This window comes from Phocoena phocoena, chromosome 10, assembly GCF_963924675.1.
Source record: "Phocoena phocoena chromosome 10, mPhoPho1.1, whole genome shotgun sequence".
NCBI lineage: Eukaryota > Metazoa > Chordata > Mammalia > Artiodactyla > Phocoenidae > Phocoena > Phocoena phocoena.
The window spans coordinates 103,551,149-103,565,677 of record NC_089228.1 but is presented as its reverse complement, the minus strand read 5'-3'; the positions used below and the strand labels follow the sequence as shown (position 1 = coordinate 103,565,677).

Here is a 14,529-nt window from a genome sequence, read left to right as displayed (position 1 = left end):
GTGAGACACCACGTGTGCGAGCGAGCGTTTCGGGTAAAAGGCCAACAATCTGGGGCGGACGGTTCCCTTTCCTTGTCTCTGGCGGCGGCCGCCGCCACCCAAACGAGCACTCCTACCCGGAGGACCTTCGGGTTCCCTTTGCTCCGTCCCCACCCTGCTCCCCCCGGCGCGTCCAGCGTCTCTCCCATTTCTCCGCCCCCTGCCCTTCGCCCCCTGCCCTCTGCCACTTGCGGAAAGCCACTCCCCTCGCGCAGCCGCAGCGCGTTTCCACGGCTCCGCCGGCGCCCCGTCCACGAAGGATAGGCCTGCGCACGCGCAACCCGCTGGCCTCTCGCGAGGCCGGCCGGAAGGGAACGCATTGCAGCCGGGAGAACGTCCACGGACTACACTTCCCGACAGTCCGCGCGAGCCGTTGCCCCCGGCGGCCAGGCGAACCTCCGTGGACTACATTTCCCGACAGGCCGCGCGAACCGTTGCGAGCGGCCGCGGACTACGTTTCCCGTCAGGCCGCGCGGGCCGTGGCCAGCGGCTGCCGGGCGAGGGGCCGCGGACTCCGCTTCCCGGCGCACCGCGCGAGGCGCCGGGGCTGCCGGCCGAGGGCGGGCCGACGCGGGCAGCCCGGACGTGAGGCATGAGCGGCGCCCTCCGCCGGCCCGCTCGCGTCCTGCCGCCTCCCCGAGCGAGGGTCGCGCGGCGCGGGGCCTAGCGCGGCGGCCGCCATGGAGGTGAGCGGGCCCGAGGACGACCCGTTCCTGGCCCAGCTGCACCGGGTGCAGTGCCCCGTGTGCCAGCAGACCATGCCCGCCGCGCATATCAACTCGCACCTGGATCGCTGCCTGCTGCTGCACCCGGCGGGCCACGCGGAGCCCGCGCCGCCCCGCGCCAAGCGGCGCCGGCCGTCCGAGAGCTCCGCGCTCAAGCAGCCGGCCACGCCGACGGCGGCCGAGAGCAGCGAGGGCGAGGCCGAGGAGCCGGACGACGGCGGCGAGACCGAGAGCCGAGAGAGCTACGACGCGCCGCCCACGCCCAGCGGCGCGCGGCTCATCCCCGACTTCCCGGTGGCGCGGCCCGGCAGCCCCGGCGGGAAGGGCGCGGGGCAGCGGCCGGCGGCGGCGGCGGGCAGCGCGTCCCCGCGGAGCTGGGACGAGGCGGAGGCGCCGGAGGAGGAGGAGGCGGCGGGCGAGGCGGATGGCGAGGACGACGCGGGCCGCTGGGACGCGGACTCCGCCGCCACCTTCGAGGCCCCGGGGGGCCGCCCGCACGCCCGGGTCCCCGCGGCCGAGGAGGTGCGGCAGCTGCTGCAGGGGAAGCCGCTGGCCGACACGATGCGGCCCGACGCGCTGCAGGACTTCGTGGGGCAGGGCCGCGCCGTGGGGCCCGAGACGCTGCTGCGCTCGCTGCTCGAGGCCAACGAGGTGCCCTCGCTCATCCTGTGGGGGCCGCCGGGCTGCGGCAAGGTGAGCGCGTCCGCCCGCCCCGCAGCGCCCCCGGGCCGCAGGCGCGTTCTCCGGGCGTTAACAGAGTGAAGGTGTCTGAATGCGGGGGTGCGCGGGAATCGGGGGACTCCCGTGGCGGGCCGCCCAGAGCCGTGGTCCATCCTGTTCCGGGGGCGGGTGGAGTCAGGTGTGCAGCCAGCAGCCGGGAATTGTAGAATTTCTGTTGTGCTGCTTCCGGCTCTTTGTAGCCGTTGGTTTTTTCAGCAGACGGGTCTTCGTTAAAACTTGAGAGTGTGCTCGCTTAACAAGACTGACAGAACTCCTTCCCCCTGCGAGCCGCCTTCATCCACCGTTTCCATAACGGTCCTTAGGATGGCTTATCCTTTAAAGAAGCAACATCGGTCCATCTTGGTGGCCAGTGTTTTCTTAGGGGCGGGCACAAGCCCAGAGGAGGGCACTTAGGATGTTGGGGTCTAGAGAACACGTCACTGGAAAAGCGCTGGGGAGACTGGGAAGGAGCCCTAAGGAGACAGGAGCTAGGACGGAAAAAAGAGAAAGCGAGGAGGTGCTGAAATATATATTTTCCTGTCTTCAGGGAAAGGGAGGAGAGGAGCACGAGGGAGCGAAAAGCAAAGCCCAGGACGAGGCACGAAGGGGCTCAGAGCTGTGAGCGGGCCCAGAGCCCTCAGCGCACAAGGGCTTTTACGGATTTTCTCCAGTTGTTCTTTCCAGCTTCGTCTCCCACAGCTTAATCGCATCTCCGTTTATTCCAGTTCCTAGAGTGCGTCCTACTCGTGGTGTGCCTTCTTGTTTGCACTGGAGCTTTTCTGAAGCCAGACACAATCAGAGTTGACCCAGGAAGCATGGCACCACGCGGTAGCATTCTTAGTGATTCCCTAGAGCTCTTAAGACGGTCAGAACAGCTAATCAGGTAGAGGGCGTAGAGGCAGATGGCAAGACAAACGCCCCTGCGGAGGGGCGCTCACAGCACATGCCTGGCAAGAGAGCCAGTGGGCCGAGCTGTTCGGAGTAGTGGTTGGTCGCCGGTCACAGGCGAGGCAGATGTGGCCTGTGGCTGGGCTTGCAGAGGAGCGGCCGCAGTGCATGACGGTGCTGTGCGACTTTCAGAAAACGGAACGCCCTCTTCCCACTCGTTCAGGAGCACATTTGCCCCTCGTGACACGGTCTTCCATTTTTCTTTACCTCCATCCTTAACTGCTATACTTCACTGCTGACAGTAATAATAAAGTTAATAACAGCGGGTGTGTGTTTATCGAGTACCCACTAAATGCCAGGCGCCAGGCGTCGCTTCCCGGGAAGCGCTGACAGGGTCGCGGTGCTGCTGTTCCGTCTCTGTCCTCAGTGGACGGTCCCACGGGGCGGGGGTCGCCCTGAGCGCCGAGGGTCATCACTGGGCTCTCAGTTCAAGGGCTGGCTCTCCTTTTCTGAGCTGACCTGCGGAGCTTTCGGATGTGGCCCCGCCAGCCCCGTGGGTCTGCGCCTCAGCCGTCCGTGGTGCTGTGTCCTTGGCTGGAGAGGTCACGGCTGTCGCCAGGCTCTGCCGCCTCAAGGTGGTCGCTCTTTCCGGGGGTTCCAGAGATCTTAGCGTCCCCAGGAAGGCATCAGATGGGGTTAGACACCAAGGAGAGGAGATGAGGATCAGCGAACTTTCAGCTGCTTTCCTGTTTTCTTTGTAACATTCTTTTCCACTTGGAAGCGCGCTGCGCTGTTTCCGATCGTATCTGCTGCCGAGCGCGCCTCAGCGTTCAGGCCGCGGGTGAACGCTGCCGCAGCTGCTCTGGCAGCCTGGGTGCGTGTCCTTCCATCTCACCAGCTTCCACGCTCTGCCCTCTGTCGCAGACCACGCTGGCCCACATCATAGCTAACAACAGCAAGAAACACAGCGTGAGGTTCGTGACGTTGTCGGCGACCAGCGCCAAGACAACCGACGTGCGCGACGTCATCAAACAAGCTCAGAACGAGAAGCGCTTTTTCAAGAGAAAAACCATCCTTTTTATTGATGAGATTCATCGGTTCAATAAGTCCCAGCAGGTATGTTCACTCCTTTTTACTTTCTTTTGGTCCTTGTGAATGCTGACTTGAGTGTAAAGCCCGTGAGGTCACTGCATAAATGCTCGGGGCTGGGGGTGATGATAACTCTCCGTCCGCAGAAGCCTAGACCCTCAGCCCTTCTCCTTTGCCTGTGTCCCCTCACTTTTTCTTAGCATTTTTGTTTTAGTGACCAGAAAATGCTTCCTCTGTCTGATAAATGAAATTGTTGGTATACCTCAGAGCTATACGTATCAGAAACACCACTTTGGGTCAAGCTTCCAATTTTCATAAGTGTTTAAACGTCAGGACTCACGGTGAACAGTCTAAGTTCCTAACCTAATCCTGAGCTCAGAATTAGGAAAAGGAAGGAACAGCGGACTTACCCAGGATCCTGCAGGGTGTCGACTGGGGTCAGTTTCTTTTGTTTTCCTCCACGATCAGGACACGTTCCTTCCTCACGTGGAGTGTGGAACCATCACACTGATTGGGGCGACCACGGAGAACCCCTCCTTCCAGGTCAACGCTGCTCTTCTGAGCCGCTGCCGGGTTATCGTTCTCGAGAAGCTTCCGGTGGAGGCTGTGGTGACTGTCTTGATGCGGGCCATCAACTCCCTGGGGATCCACGTCCTGGACTCCAGCCGCCCTGCCGACCCTCTGGGCCACGGCAGCAACAGTGGCTCTGAGTAAGTGACTCCGGCTCCGGCAGGGCCCCGGGGTGGCACCTCCCGGAGAATCCCCGGCTGGGGCTGGAGGGGCAGGGTGGAGAAATGTCCTCCTAGGAGAGACGGGAATGGAGGAGGGAAGTGCTGGGTCACAGACAGGCAGACAGGTGTGGCTCTGTCTCTGCAAAGGGCTCCTGGCTTTTCACGCGTGCGTTAGAGCCCGTCGCGGGCTCGTCTGGTTCTTCCAGCTTTAACTGCTTAGCCGCTTGCTGTAGTTCTTGGCTGTTTGCTTTTGCGCTGACAGATTTGGGTCTTTTCCTAGCACACTTCTTCTTTAAGGCTTGGAAGACCGACCATGAGAAGCCTTATTATTTTCTTCACAGGGTAGACTTACCTTACGAATCTTTTGAAGTTTATGCTCAGATCATAATTTCCTGTTCTTGCAGTTTTTTTTCTTTTTAAGACACTAAGAGTTAGTATAAACATTACCATAGAACTCCTTAAGTCTTTCTAGGATGATGTTTGAGCACTCTCGAAGTCAAACTCAGTTCCGGGAAAGTAAAGAAATTTTAGCTGAAAATCGTGCATGAAAGGCTGTCCCTTTTCTCTTGGTGATCTCTTTCTGTATTGTGAGAGCTGTGTGACGCACGGGGTGTGTATTGTGGATGATTTACTGGGTTACTTGGGGCAGAGGTTTTACCGTCTTTGTATTAGGGCGTATTCCTCAGCTGCCCCAGGGTCCCACGTCAGCAGCCATAACGCTGGGGGGCGAGGCCCATCTGCTGGAGGCTGGTGCCTCCACCCTCACCCCCACCGCTCTGGAGCTGCTCTTCTGTGACGATTAAAGCACAAGACCGAATTTTAGGCTCAGGGCTTGGGTTTCAGCTGCCCCTCCCCCGTGTGTCTGGCCTCCGCCGCTCGCTCCTGTCTTGGATGCTGGAGGAGCTATGTGGTGCCTCGTGAGAGCCCTGGACGCGGCCGAGGACCCCATCAGCACCCAGGTTGCTTGGCTTTAGGGTAGAGCCGAGGCGGGACCGCCACCCACAGTGGGAGCTCCAGGAAGGGCCTCTGCGTGCGGGGCGTGCGCCGGGGTCTGCAGGGCTGCTGCCCGCTCTGTGCGTCCAGTCCAGCTTTCCTCCAAGCAGCACGTCCACTGCAGACTCACGGAGCCCAGTGATAAAGGGAAATTGAGAGGGGAAAAAAATCCTGACTTTTGCGTGTTTTTGGTGCATGTACTGGCTGTCGTTATATGTCTACAACTTTCTGTGCCACGTTTGTGTTTATCTAGGGTCATTTATTTATTTTATTCACATCAGTACTTCACGGGATGACTGTCAGGTTATCCTCTCCCCCATCACGGCCGTGCCGTAGTTTAAGTGAAACGAGGCCCAGAGCAGTAGGCAGGGTGCAGACGATCAGGCTTAACTCGTGGGTCTACTCGTTAGCAGTTCTGACAAGAAGTTAAGTTGGGAGACGTCATAGGTCATTGGCTCAGGAGGCTGAGACGCAAAAAGGCCGAGTCATGTGCCCCAGATTACACAGCTTGAATGATGGAGCTGGATTTTGAAAGCGTGCTTCTAACCCAGTTGGAAGAAGGAACCTGAAGTTCAAGGAGTTTACTTAGTACCTCCTTGGTACTGAGTGAAAGTGCTACTGGTGAGTATTAACATTCTAACCTTTCTCTGTGCTTCTTCGTGTCCAGGCAGACTGTATTAATTTGTAAAGGATTAGGAACCGAAGGCTTCCGTGTGTAATTTAGCAGTTGTGTCTTTTGACCAGATGAGATCTGCACGTCACGCTTACCAGGGATACAGTTTGAAAAGGCATGTGCCCGGGGTCAGGCCCTGGAGGCTGTGGAGTCAGTAAATCTGTGCTGAGATCCACACACCTGGATTTTAGGAAAGTTCTCTGTAACGTGACACACGTCGCTCTTGTCACCCTGACCGTGGAGTGTTCCTTTTCCTTAGAGAGAGTCACAGAGCGTTGTTTTGTCATTCAGGGAGCGGGTAACTGAGCCACGTATGTGCTTCTGCATGAAATAACAGGCGTCTTTTCACTTACTTCACTCCTCCTGCAGCTTAGACATCCAGCTGTAGAATCCTCCAGACCGCAGGAAAACAAGGTGCACAAAGATGCAGGCCTTGGAAGGAAAGGGGGAAGGAGGGAGCTGGCCTTGCCGCTCGCGCCCAGGTTCCGGCTCAGAGCACGTGCTGCTCTCCGGCAGAGGACGAGGCTGTCACTTCCTTCCTCTCTGGGTCTCATTACTTTGGAATGTGATCTTTCCCAGTGCACTTAAACCCTTTTTTCCCTTACGGAACCGTGTTTTGAATCACATTATAACGATATAGTTTATGGTCTCCTGCTTATTTCTCTGTGGGATGCTGTACAATTTCAGGCAATCTACCCAAGGTAGATTGCGCCTCCTTTAGTTCTTTTATGACTTTGGAAAGTTACTTCCAAATGAAAAACATCGTAGAAGTGTACGCTTCCGTTTTACAATAGCCTTAAACTGTCGAGCCGGAGCACGGTCCCCGTGATCTCTGCAGTAGTGGCTGTTTGTTGAGGGGTTTTGCCAGGGGCGGTGCACGCGTCCCTGCCTCTGTTCTCGCGTGACCCTCCTCTGTTCCCTCTCCTGAGATCTCAAGGTGTTCTGGCGCATTTTTTCCTCTTCAGAAGCTGGCTGGAGTCAGTGGGGGTTGGGATGGACTGGCGGTGGCAGGGACCTCTGGCCGTCCTGTGCAGCATTCTTGGCAGCCGGTTCCCATCAGAGACTTGGCGCGTGACTGTCCCAAGTGGCACCTTGGTTAGTGGAGCCCAGGTGCTGACAGATTTGTTTGTGTTTACAAAGACTCATTTTGGGCGGGGCTGAAATGGGGGTGTGGCTCACATGGAAGAGGGGCTGTGGCGCACTGGTGGCCGGGGGGGGGGTGCCCTCCCGTCCCCTGACTCCAGACCTGATGGACAGGGTGACAGTGGAACAGTGTGGACTTTGGTTAAGAGTCTAAACAGCGAAGGAAGGATTTCCTTTTCCACCCATGTAAAACTCATGCCCATTTTTAAAGGCTAGCTCACAGTCTGCTAGTCGGCTTCTCTCATAATTAGCGAGGCCCGTGAGGAGGCGTGGAAACACGGGAGCAGCAGGAGGGCCGGGGTGTGAGGCCACCCATCTGTCTGTTCTCTGCCCCAAAGCACTTCATGCCTCTCGGTGCATCCGGTGGACAGTCACACAGGCGGGAGGTACGTGCACCAGAGCCCTGACCTGAAGGTGGCAGAGCAACAGGTGACTTTACCCCTTTGTTGCTGGTGTTTACATTTTTTATAATCCCATTTGGTAAACAAGTAATATTCAGAGTTCTGAGGTTGTATTTCAAAATAATAATTTCTGTTAGTAAGATTGCAAACACTATATGGTATAGCCCCAATTTTGTTTTGAAAATGAGACTGTATATTTATAGAATAGAAATTCACTAGGTGTTCAGAAGGTTCTCTCTGCCACCCCGTGTGTCCGGAGCTGCAGGTCACACCACCCAGGTCCAGCAAGGTTGACAGAGACGTGGGTGGACGGCCCATAGAGCAGATCCAGCAAATGACCTGGTAGCTGTCATTCGCTAGGTGGTACGGATAAGGGTTTTTTGTGGTTTTGTTTTCTTTGTACTTCCCATGTGTCACCATGTTTAAAAATCCATGTTTCACTCTGAGATTGTGGGAAGAGTGAAGTTGGTCCGTTCGTTGTGCAGATGTGGAGTGCACGTTCATAAAGAATGAAACATGATTTCCGTCCTCGCGGCCCGGCGGTGGCGGGGGTGGAGAGACGGCGTGTCACCACCAAATGGCCCGGCTCCAGGTGACGCTCGCTCAGGGCTCCGGCTTGATCCCTTTCCTCCTGCAGATGGCCCTGCGGGCTCTTTGTTGCTAGGAAGCCTTCCAAGGAGATGGAATGCGTTGCTTTTATTAGTTCTGAAATGAGATGTTCAGGCCGTTTGGGTCTCCCTGCCCCCCCCCAAACACACACAGGCGCATATACACACACGTACACATACATGTATACAAGTACACACATATATACACGCACACATGCACGCACGTACACACACACACACACACACAGATGATGTGCCGTCACCAAGCCCCGACTGCCCTCCCTCTTAGGCATACCTGGGCTGCCACACCCCCTCTGATGGGGGCCCGTGCAACACATTCTCTTTAGTGTGGGTTGTCTAGTTTTTTCCAAATCATCAAAAATCTGCTTCAGGGCTTCCCTGGTGGCGCAGTGGTTGAGAGTCCGCCTGCCGATGCAGGGGACACAGGTTCGTGCCCCGGTCCGGGAAGATCCCACGTGCCACAGAGCGGCTGGGCCCGTGAGCCATGGCCACCGAGCCTGCGCGTCCGGAGCCTATGCTCTGCAACAGGAGAGGCCACAGCAGTGAGAAGCCTGTGTACTGCAAAGAAAAAAAAAAAAAATCTGCTTCAGGAACAGGCCGTCAGCTTTACAAAGAGCCAGTGAGGTGGCCTTGGTGTGTGTGGTGAGTGTCAGATGAGGAAGGGAAGAGGGGGCCCTGCAGGCGGTTCGCACAGCTCTGGGGCCCAGGCAGCTGTGAGGGGTCCTGGGAGAGTCACTCACAACGCAGCTAATCCCTGGGGTGGGAGGCGTTCCCTGGAAGGCTTGGCTTTGGTGGGGGAGCAGGGAGATGAGTGAGAGCGGTGGCTTGGGATCGTCAGGGAGTGAGGTGCAGACTGGGGTCGTTCTGGCTGTTCAGCAGAGCGAGGGGGGGATGGGTGTGTGGTCAGGAGCTCTGCATGGACCTCCGTAGACAAGCTGGGCCCCTCTTGTGGCCACCTCCCACTCCCCGCCTTGGCCCAGCCCAGCGGCTGCCTAGGAGCTGTTTTCCAAGCAGCCGATGAAGGTTGCCGATGACACGGGTGAGCCGTCACTTTGGACGGTTATTTTCTGCTTTGCGCACGCGCAGCTGACACCTAGCCGGGAAGAGTGAGACCCCCAGGTAACTAGGTGTGTCACATAGCTTGTGTGACTAGACTGGGAATAGGAAAAGTAGTTCAGTTAGAGTCGAAAAGGAGTCGTGGTTAGACCTCCTTGACGAAGGTCCGCGTGTGCTTGGTACCCCCGTGGCAGCATATGCCCCAGGCCTAAATCCCAGAGCCCTGCTTCTGGGTCCTGCTGTGCCCAGAGGGGCCGGGGACCTGGTGGGTCATTTGTGAAATAAGGAACATGTGTGTGCCTATGTAGTTGTCACTCAGTGTCTGCGGGGGAACGGTTCCAGGGCCTCTGCCCCAACAGATACCAAAACCCGAGGGTGGCGGATGCTCAGGTCCCTTCCGCAAGGTGGCGTAGCGTTTGCATAGGACCTGAGCACATCCGTATGCTTCAGGTCATCGCTAGAGGACTTGCAATACCGAACACAACACGTAGATGGTCGTAAATATGTTGTGAGTGCTTTGTAAGTAGTTGCTGGCATGTGGCAGATTCAAGCTGTGCCTTTTGGAACTATCTGGAATCTTTCCCCGACGTTTTCCATCCAAGGCTGGTTGAATCCGTGGATGCGGAACCCACAGAAGCAGAGGGCAGAGCGTCCAGTGAAATCACCTCGCGACTCCAGGGCGAGGCAGTTCTCAGTCTTGATGCCAACCCGTGTGACACCGTGGACCCGCTTTAACACAGTGGTTTGGGATCCAGGGCAGAGGCTTGAACCTCGGGTGCCTCGTTAGTGGCCTTGCAGGGACAAAAGGTCACAGAGTGCTGTGGGGTGAGCGTGTCCCCCACGTGTGACGCGCTCTTGGTGTTGCAGGCCCTCCGTGTTCATAGAGGACAAGGCAGTGGACACGCTGGCCCGCCTGAGCGACGGGGATGCGCGGGCCGGACTGAACGGGCTGCAGCTGGCGGTGCTGGCCAGGCTGAGCGCCAGGAAGGCGTTCGGGAAGAAGAGCGGGCAGAGCTACCCTCCCAGTCGCGTGCTGGTCACCGAGAGCGACGTGAAGGAAGGCCTCCAGCGCTCTCACATCCTGTACGACCGAGCAGGTGAGTGACCGCCGAGCTGTGCGGCCCCCGGGCAGCTCCGTGTTGGTCATAGAGGTGCCTCCCGCCCAGAGCCCATCTGATGTAACGGTAGCTAACGTGGAAGTTTGTCTTTTAATTTTCAAAACCACCTTAGGCAGTAGGTGACTATTAATGTTACCCCACTTTACAGATGGCAAAGCCTGAGTTCACAAAGCAAGTGCTAAAACTCATCCTCAAATCCAAGTCTGACAGATTCTGAGGACAGGACCTTCCCCCGTGTCGGTGCTGCCTGCACGCCAGCCCGCCCCACGGTCACCAGCCTCACCCCTGCTACACATACCTACACGCGCACACACGCACGTGTGCTGTCAGACACATCCCAGCCAGGGGTTCCTGTTTCTCGGGGTCATGTTCCATCACGGGGAGCCACGCACAGCGGGGACCCCCGTTCTCCACAGCTGTGTGCTGCCCGCCTGGGCCAGGCCTTGAGAACATTCTAGAAGCCTTCCCCTTCGTGCCGCCCCGCTGTCACATCCCCACCCACAGTGGGTCGGCAGACACAAATACACTTCAGATCCTAGAGAATCATCCTCTCACAGGCTTTGTTCCATAAACATGGATGATAGAGGCCTCGCCCTGGAACCTGCTCGCTGGTACTCTTGGCCTTTTTTGTAACTCTGCTGAGACAAAGACCGCCACCCCCAGGATTTTAATTATTTCTTTTCATGTCGTCTAGCATATGGTTACCCACCTGTGGGATTTGGTAGCTAGCTCCAAATATATTTCTGTGTCAGAGTGAAGAGATTTCCAAATGAGAACAGGTCCTCTGCCCTGCGTTGAGGTTGAGGTTCTACACAGACAGTGTGGAATTCTAGGCTATAAAGTGGTGTGTGGTAAAAGCAGAAATAGAAGCTAGCGTAGAACGTCCATCTCACACACGTGCCTACAGCGCTTGCTCTGTGCCTGGCGGACGTTATGAATACAGCCCCGTGAGCTAGCTGGTGTTGCACCCGTTCTACAGGTGAGGGACCAAGACACAGACGGGGTCAGACTTGCCCACGGTCACGTGGCCGGTGCGCTTGGCATTTAAACCCAGGCCGCCTGACTCCAGAGCCCGTGGCCTCGACCGTGTTACCTTCATCGTGGACCTAGTAGAAGTGTGAGACCTGAGGACCTCTGCAGCGGGGGAGGCTCGGGGCCGCCTCCTCGCTCACAGTCGGCGAGGCAGGCGGAGGAGAGCTGTCCTGCGTGCTCCGTGTCCGCGGTGGGCTGGGCCCGCACTGCCGGGCCTCGCGCCCACATCCAGGCTCAGCGTCCCACACCGGTCACCGGGCAGCTTGAGCACGGCTGTCCCACCTCGCTCTCCTCAGGCCTTCCTGGGCCCTGCGCTAGTTCAGGCTTCCTTGAAGTCAGCCGAGTGAGAGCAGCGCCTGGCTCGGATGGCGTGTGGGCGCGGACCCCACGTCCCGCCACGGCTGAGCGGTGCTCTCTGGTGTCCAGGAGAGGAGCATTACAACTGCATTTCCGCACTGCACAAGTCCATGCGGGGCTCGGACCCGAGCGCCTCCCTCTACTGGCTGGGGCGCATGCTGGAGGGGGGCGAGGACCCGCTGTACGTGGCCCGGCGGCTCGTGAGATTTGCCAGTGAGGACGTGGGTGAGTGACGGGGGGCCCGGGGCCCAGCGGTGCTGCTGCCTTTCGGCCTGGGAATCTCTTGGCTCCGTGTGGGGCAGGTGGGGAGGGGGAGAGTCAGTGTGAGCACAGCGGCTTCTTCCCGGGGGGCGGGGGTGTGCTCGGGGTGTTTGTCTCCCAGAGTCACCGTTTTCTGCTTCCTCTGCGGTGTGGACCACGCAGGAGGACAGGCCCCCTCGTTTCATCTGCACTTTGCTGCATGTCGCAGACAGTGCGTTTTTTACGAAGTGAAGGTTTGTGGCAACCCTGCGTCATGTGGGTCTGGCAGCACCCTTTTTCCCACAGCAGCTGCTCCCATGGCGTCTCTGTCACACTTCGGTAATTCTCGCGGTATTTCACACTTCTTGGTCTCCGTTATATTTTTGTGATGGAGATGTGTGACAAGTCGTCTTTGATGCCACTACTGCAGAAAGACTGGCTCACTGAAGCCTCAGATGATGGTTAGCATTTTTTTAGCAATGAAGTATTTTTAGACATAATGCTGTCGGTGACGGTAGCGTGTAAACGTAACCTTTATACGCACTGGGAAACCAAAAATTTCATGCGACTTGCTTTATTGCGGTATTCACTTTATTGCAGTGGTCTGGAACCAAACCCACAGTCTCTCTGAGGTGCCTGTGTTGAAATAAAAGAAACACTTTAAATTTGCTTTGCCGTCAGGTGTTCTGGTTCCATCAGACAGCTCCTGAGAAGGAGATGGAAGGTTCTGGACACTATTTAAAGAAAACGACCAGAAAGCTCTGCCTTGCTTTGGTTTAGTACATGTTCTGCTTTTAATGTGTCCGTCCTTGTGACTGTCTTCACGGCCTCTGCTCCTTATGTGGGTTGTACGTAGTCTCCTGTTTTTCCTGCTAGCTGTAGAGTTTTTATCCATGAGGAGACAATTCTTGACGCTGCACAGCACCCGCTCAGTAAATGTCTCGAGTACGCCAGGGAGATCAGATTTTGCTGAGTGGATTCTTTTGGTCAAAGTCTGCAGGCAGTGATGGGTCAGGATGGGGGTGTGCGTTACGACTTACACGTGCCTTTGTCTCTGTGTGTGTGGCAGGTCTGGCCGACCCGTCTGCATTGACACAAGCAGTCGCCGCCTACCAAGGCTGTCACTTCTTAGGCATGCCCGAGTGCGAGGTAAGGGGACCCGCTCCGTTCTTTGCAGATCGGTCCCTTGCTCTCACGCTGTGTCCCTTCGTGGTCCCTCACCGTGGATGCCTGGGACACTGAAGAAGCTGCTTGGCTTTCTCACTCGCATCTTAGAATCTTAAGACTCTAGAGAGGGGACCTCGGGTGTCAGCAGGGTCATGTGTTCAAACTGGGGGAGTCCTGAGTGCCGAGGAGGTGCCCGGGGTTTCCTGGGGACAGAAGTGTCAGAGGGGCCAAACAGGAAATCTCCGCAAGTTCACCCACAAACCGGGCCGCTCCTGCTTAGCTTTATATATTCGAGTTTCAAGAAAAATTTCACGTAATAAAATGTTCTTTCAGTTTAAAAAAAAAAGAAAAGAAAAGAAAACCAGTGGTCTGGTTCAGCCTCTCGCCTCAAGCAGGAATGTCTTCTTTCTGTCCTAGGTGATCCAGACTATGGGCAAAGCAGGGGAGTAAAAGCCTGGGGGCGGGGATGGGGGCGGGGGGTCTTCTCAGGACTAACCAGAGGCGGCGCCTCCGTGACAGTGGTGCCCTCTCGCCCAGGTGCTCCTGGCCCAGTGCGTCGTCTATTTGGCCCGAGCCCCGAAGTCCATCGAGGTGTACAGCGCCTACAACAACGTCAAGGCCTGCCTGCGGAGCCACCAGGGGCCCCTGCCCCCCGTCCCCCTGCACCTGCGCAACGCGCCCACCAGGCTTATGAAGGATCTAGGCTACGGCCAGGGCTACAAGTACACCCCCGTGTACAGCGAGCCCACAGACCAGGACTACCTGCCCGAAGAACTGAGGGGCGTGGATTTCTTTAAGCAGCGGCGGTGCTGACTCGGAGGCTGGGCCCGGGAGGGGAGGCCCTGGATCGCCGGTGGGTGGCCTGGCGGGAGTTACGACAGGCCGACCTTTCGTGCCAGAGGTGTAAGCGTTCCTGGAGCGGGGGAAGCTTCCTTCAGCCGAACGTGTGGCGTCGAGATTGTGTTCGTTTGCACCCTGTGCGACATGATGCTCATGAAGCGGCCTGGCAGCTTTGTGCGATTAATTAACGTTAGGAGGGATTATCTATTTTGTCATAGTATTTAAGTCATAATGTCATTTCAGAATTCAGTTCTGTAGGGTTTTTTTCTTTTAACAAAATGTATATTCTGGGTAGTTTCAATTGGCAAAGAAATGTAATTGTGATTTAATACTGCATAGTGTTTTGGGTATTTTTTTTATATGCAAAGGTCTTATGAGCCAATAAAACTATTTCAAAGTACTTCAATTTTTGCCTGTTTTTCCACCTGGGGTCCGAGGTACCAACACCTGTCGCCATCACAGTTTGGTAGGTAAGCGCTGTGAAAGAAAAATTTTCATAGGTGACGTTGGAAAGTTTGGAAGTCCGTGTATCTTTCGAAAATTAACTTTTAACCATTTTGAAGGATTGTAAATGGCTTCTGAAAGAATCAGCAGCCTCCCGTCCCGGGCCTCCCCACTTCTCCAGACTCTTGAAGCCCCGTGTTTCTAAATGATATATCCGATTTTGCCTCTGTGTTTGCTAAAGCTA

At 56.6% G+C, this 14,529-nt stretch overlaps 1 protein-coding gene across 2 annotated transcripts; it reads left to right on the top strand.

Moving 5' to 3' along the window:
• Positions 1–624: 624 nt before the first annotated feature.
• On the top strand, positions 625–14,243 carry WRNIP1 (WRN helicase interacting protein 1). 2 transcript variants are annotated; one of them, XM_065885101.1, is made up of 7 exons: positions 625–1,457; positions 3,297–3,488; positions 3,930–4,171; positions 9,955–10,184; positions 11,664–11,819; positions 12,904–12,983; positions 13,539–14,243. In XM_065885101.1, the coding sequence occupies exons 1-7, from the start codon at positions 720–722 to the stop codon at positions 13,812–13,814; spliced, it is 1,914 nt and encodes a 637-aa protein (XP_065741173.1). In that variant the 5' UTR covers positions 625–719; the 3' UTR covers positions 13,815–14,243. The 2 variants fall into 2 exon arrangements, with proteins under 2 accessions (XP_065741173.1, XP_065741174.1); XM_065885102.1 differs by having other exon boundaries at positions 720–1,457; positions 4,005–4,171.
• Positions 14,244–14,529: the final 286 nt, after the last annotated feature.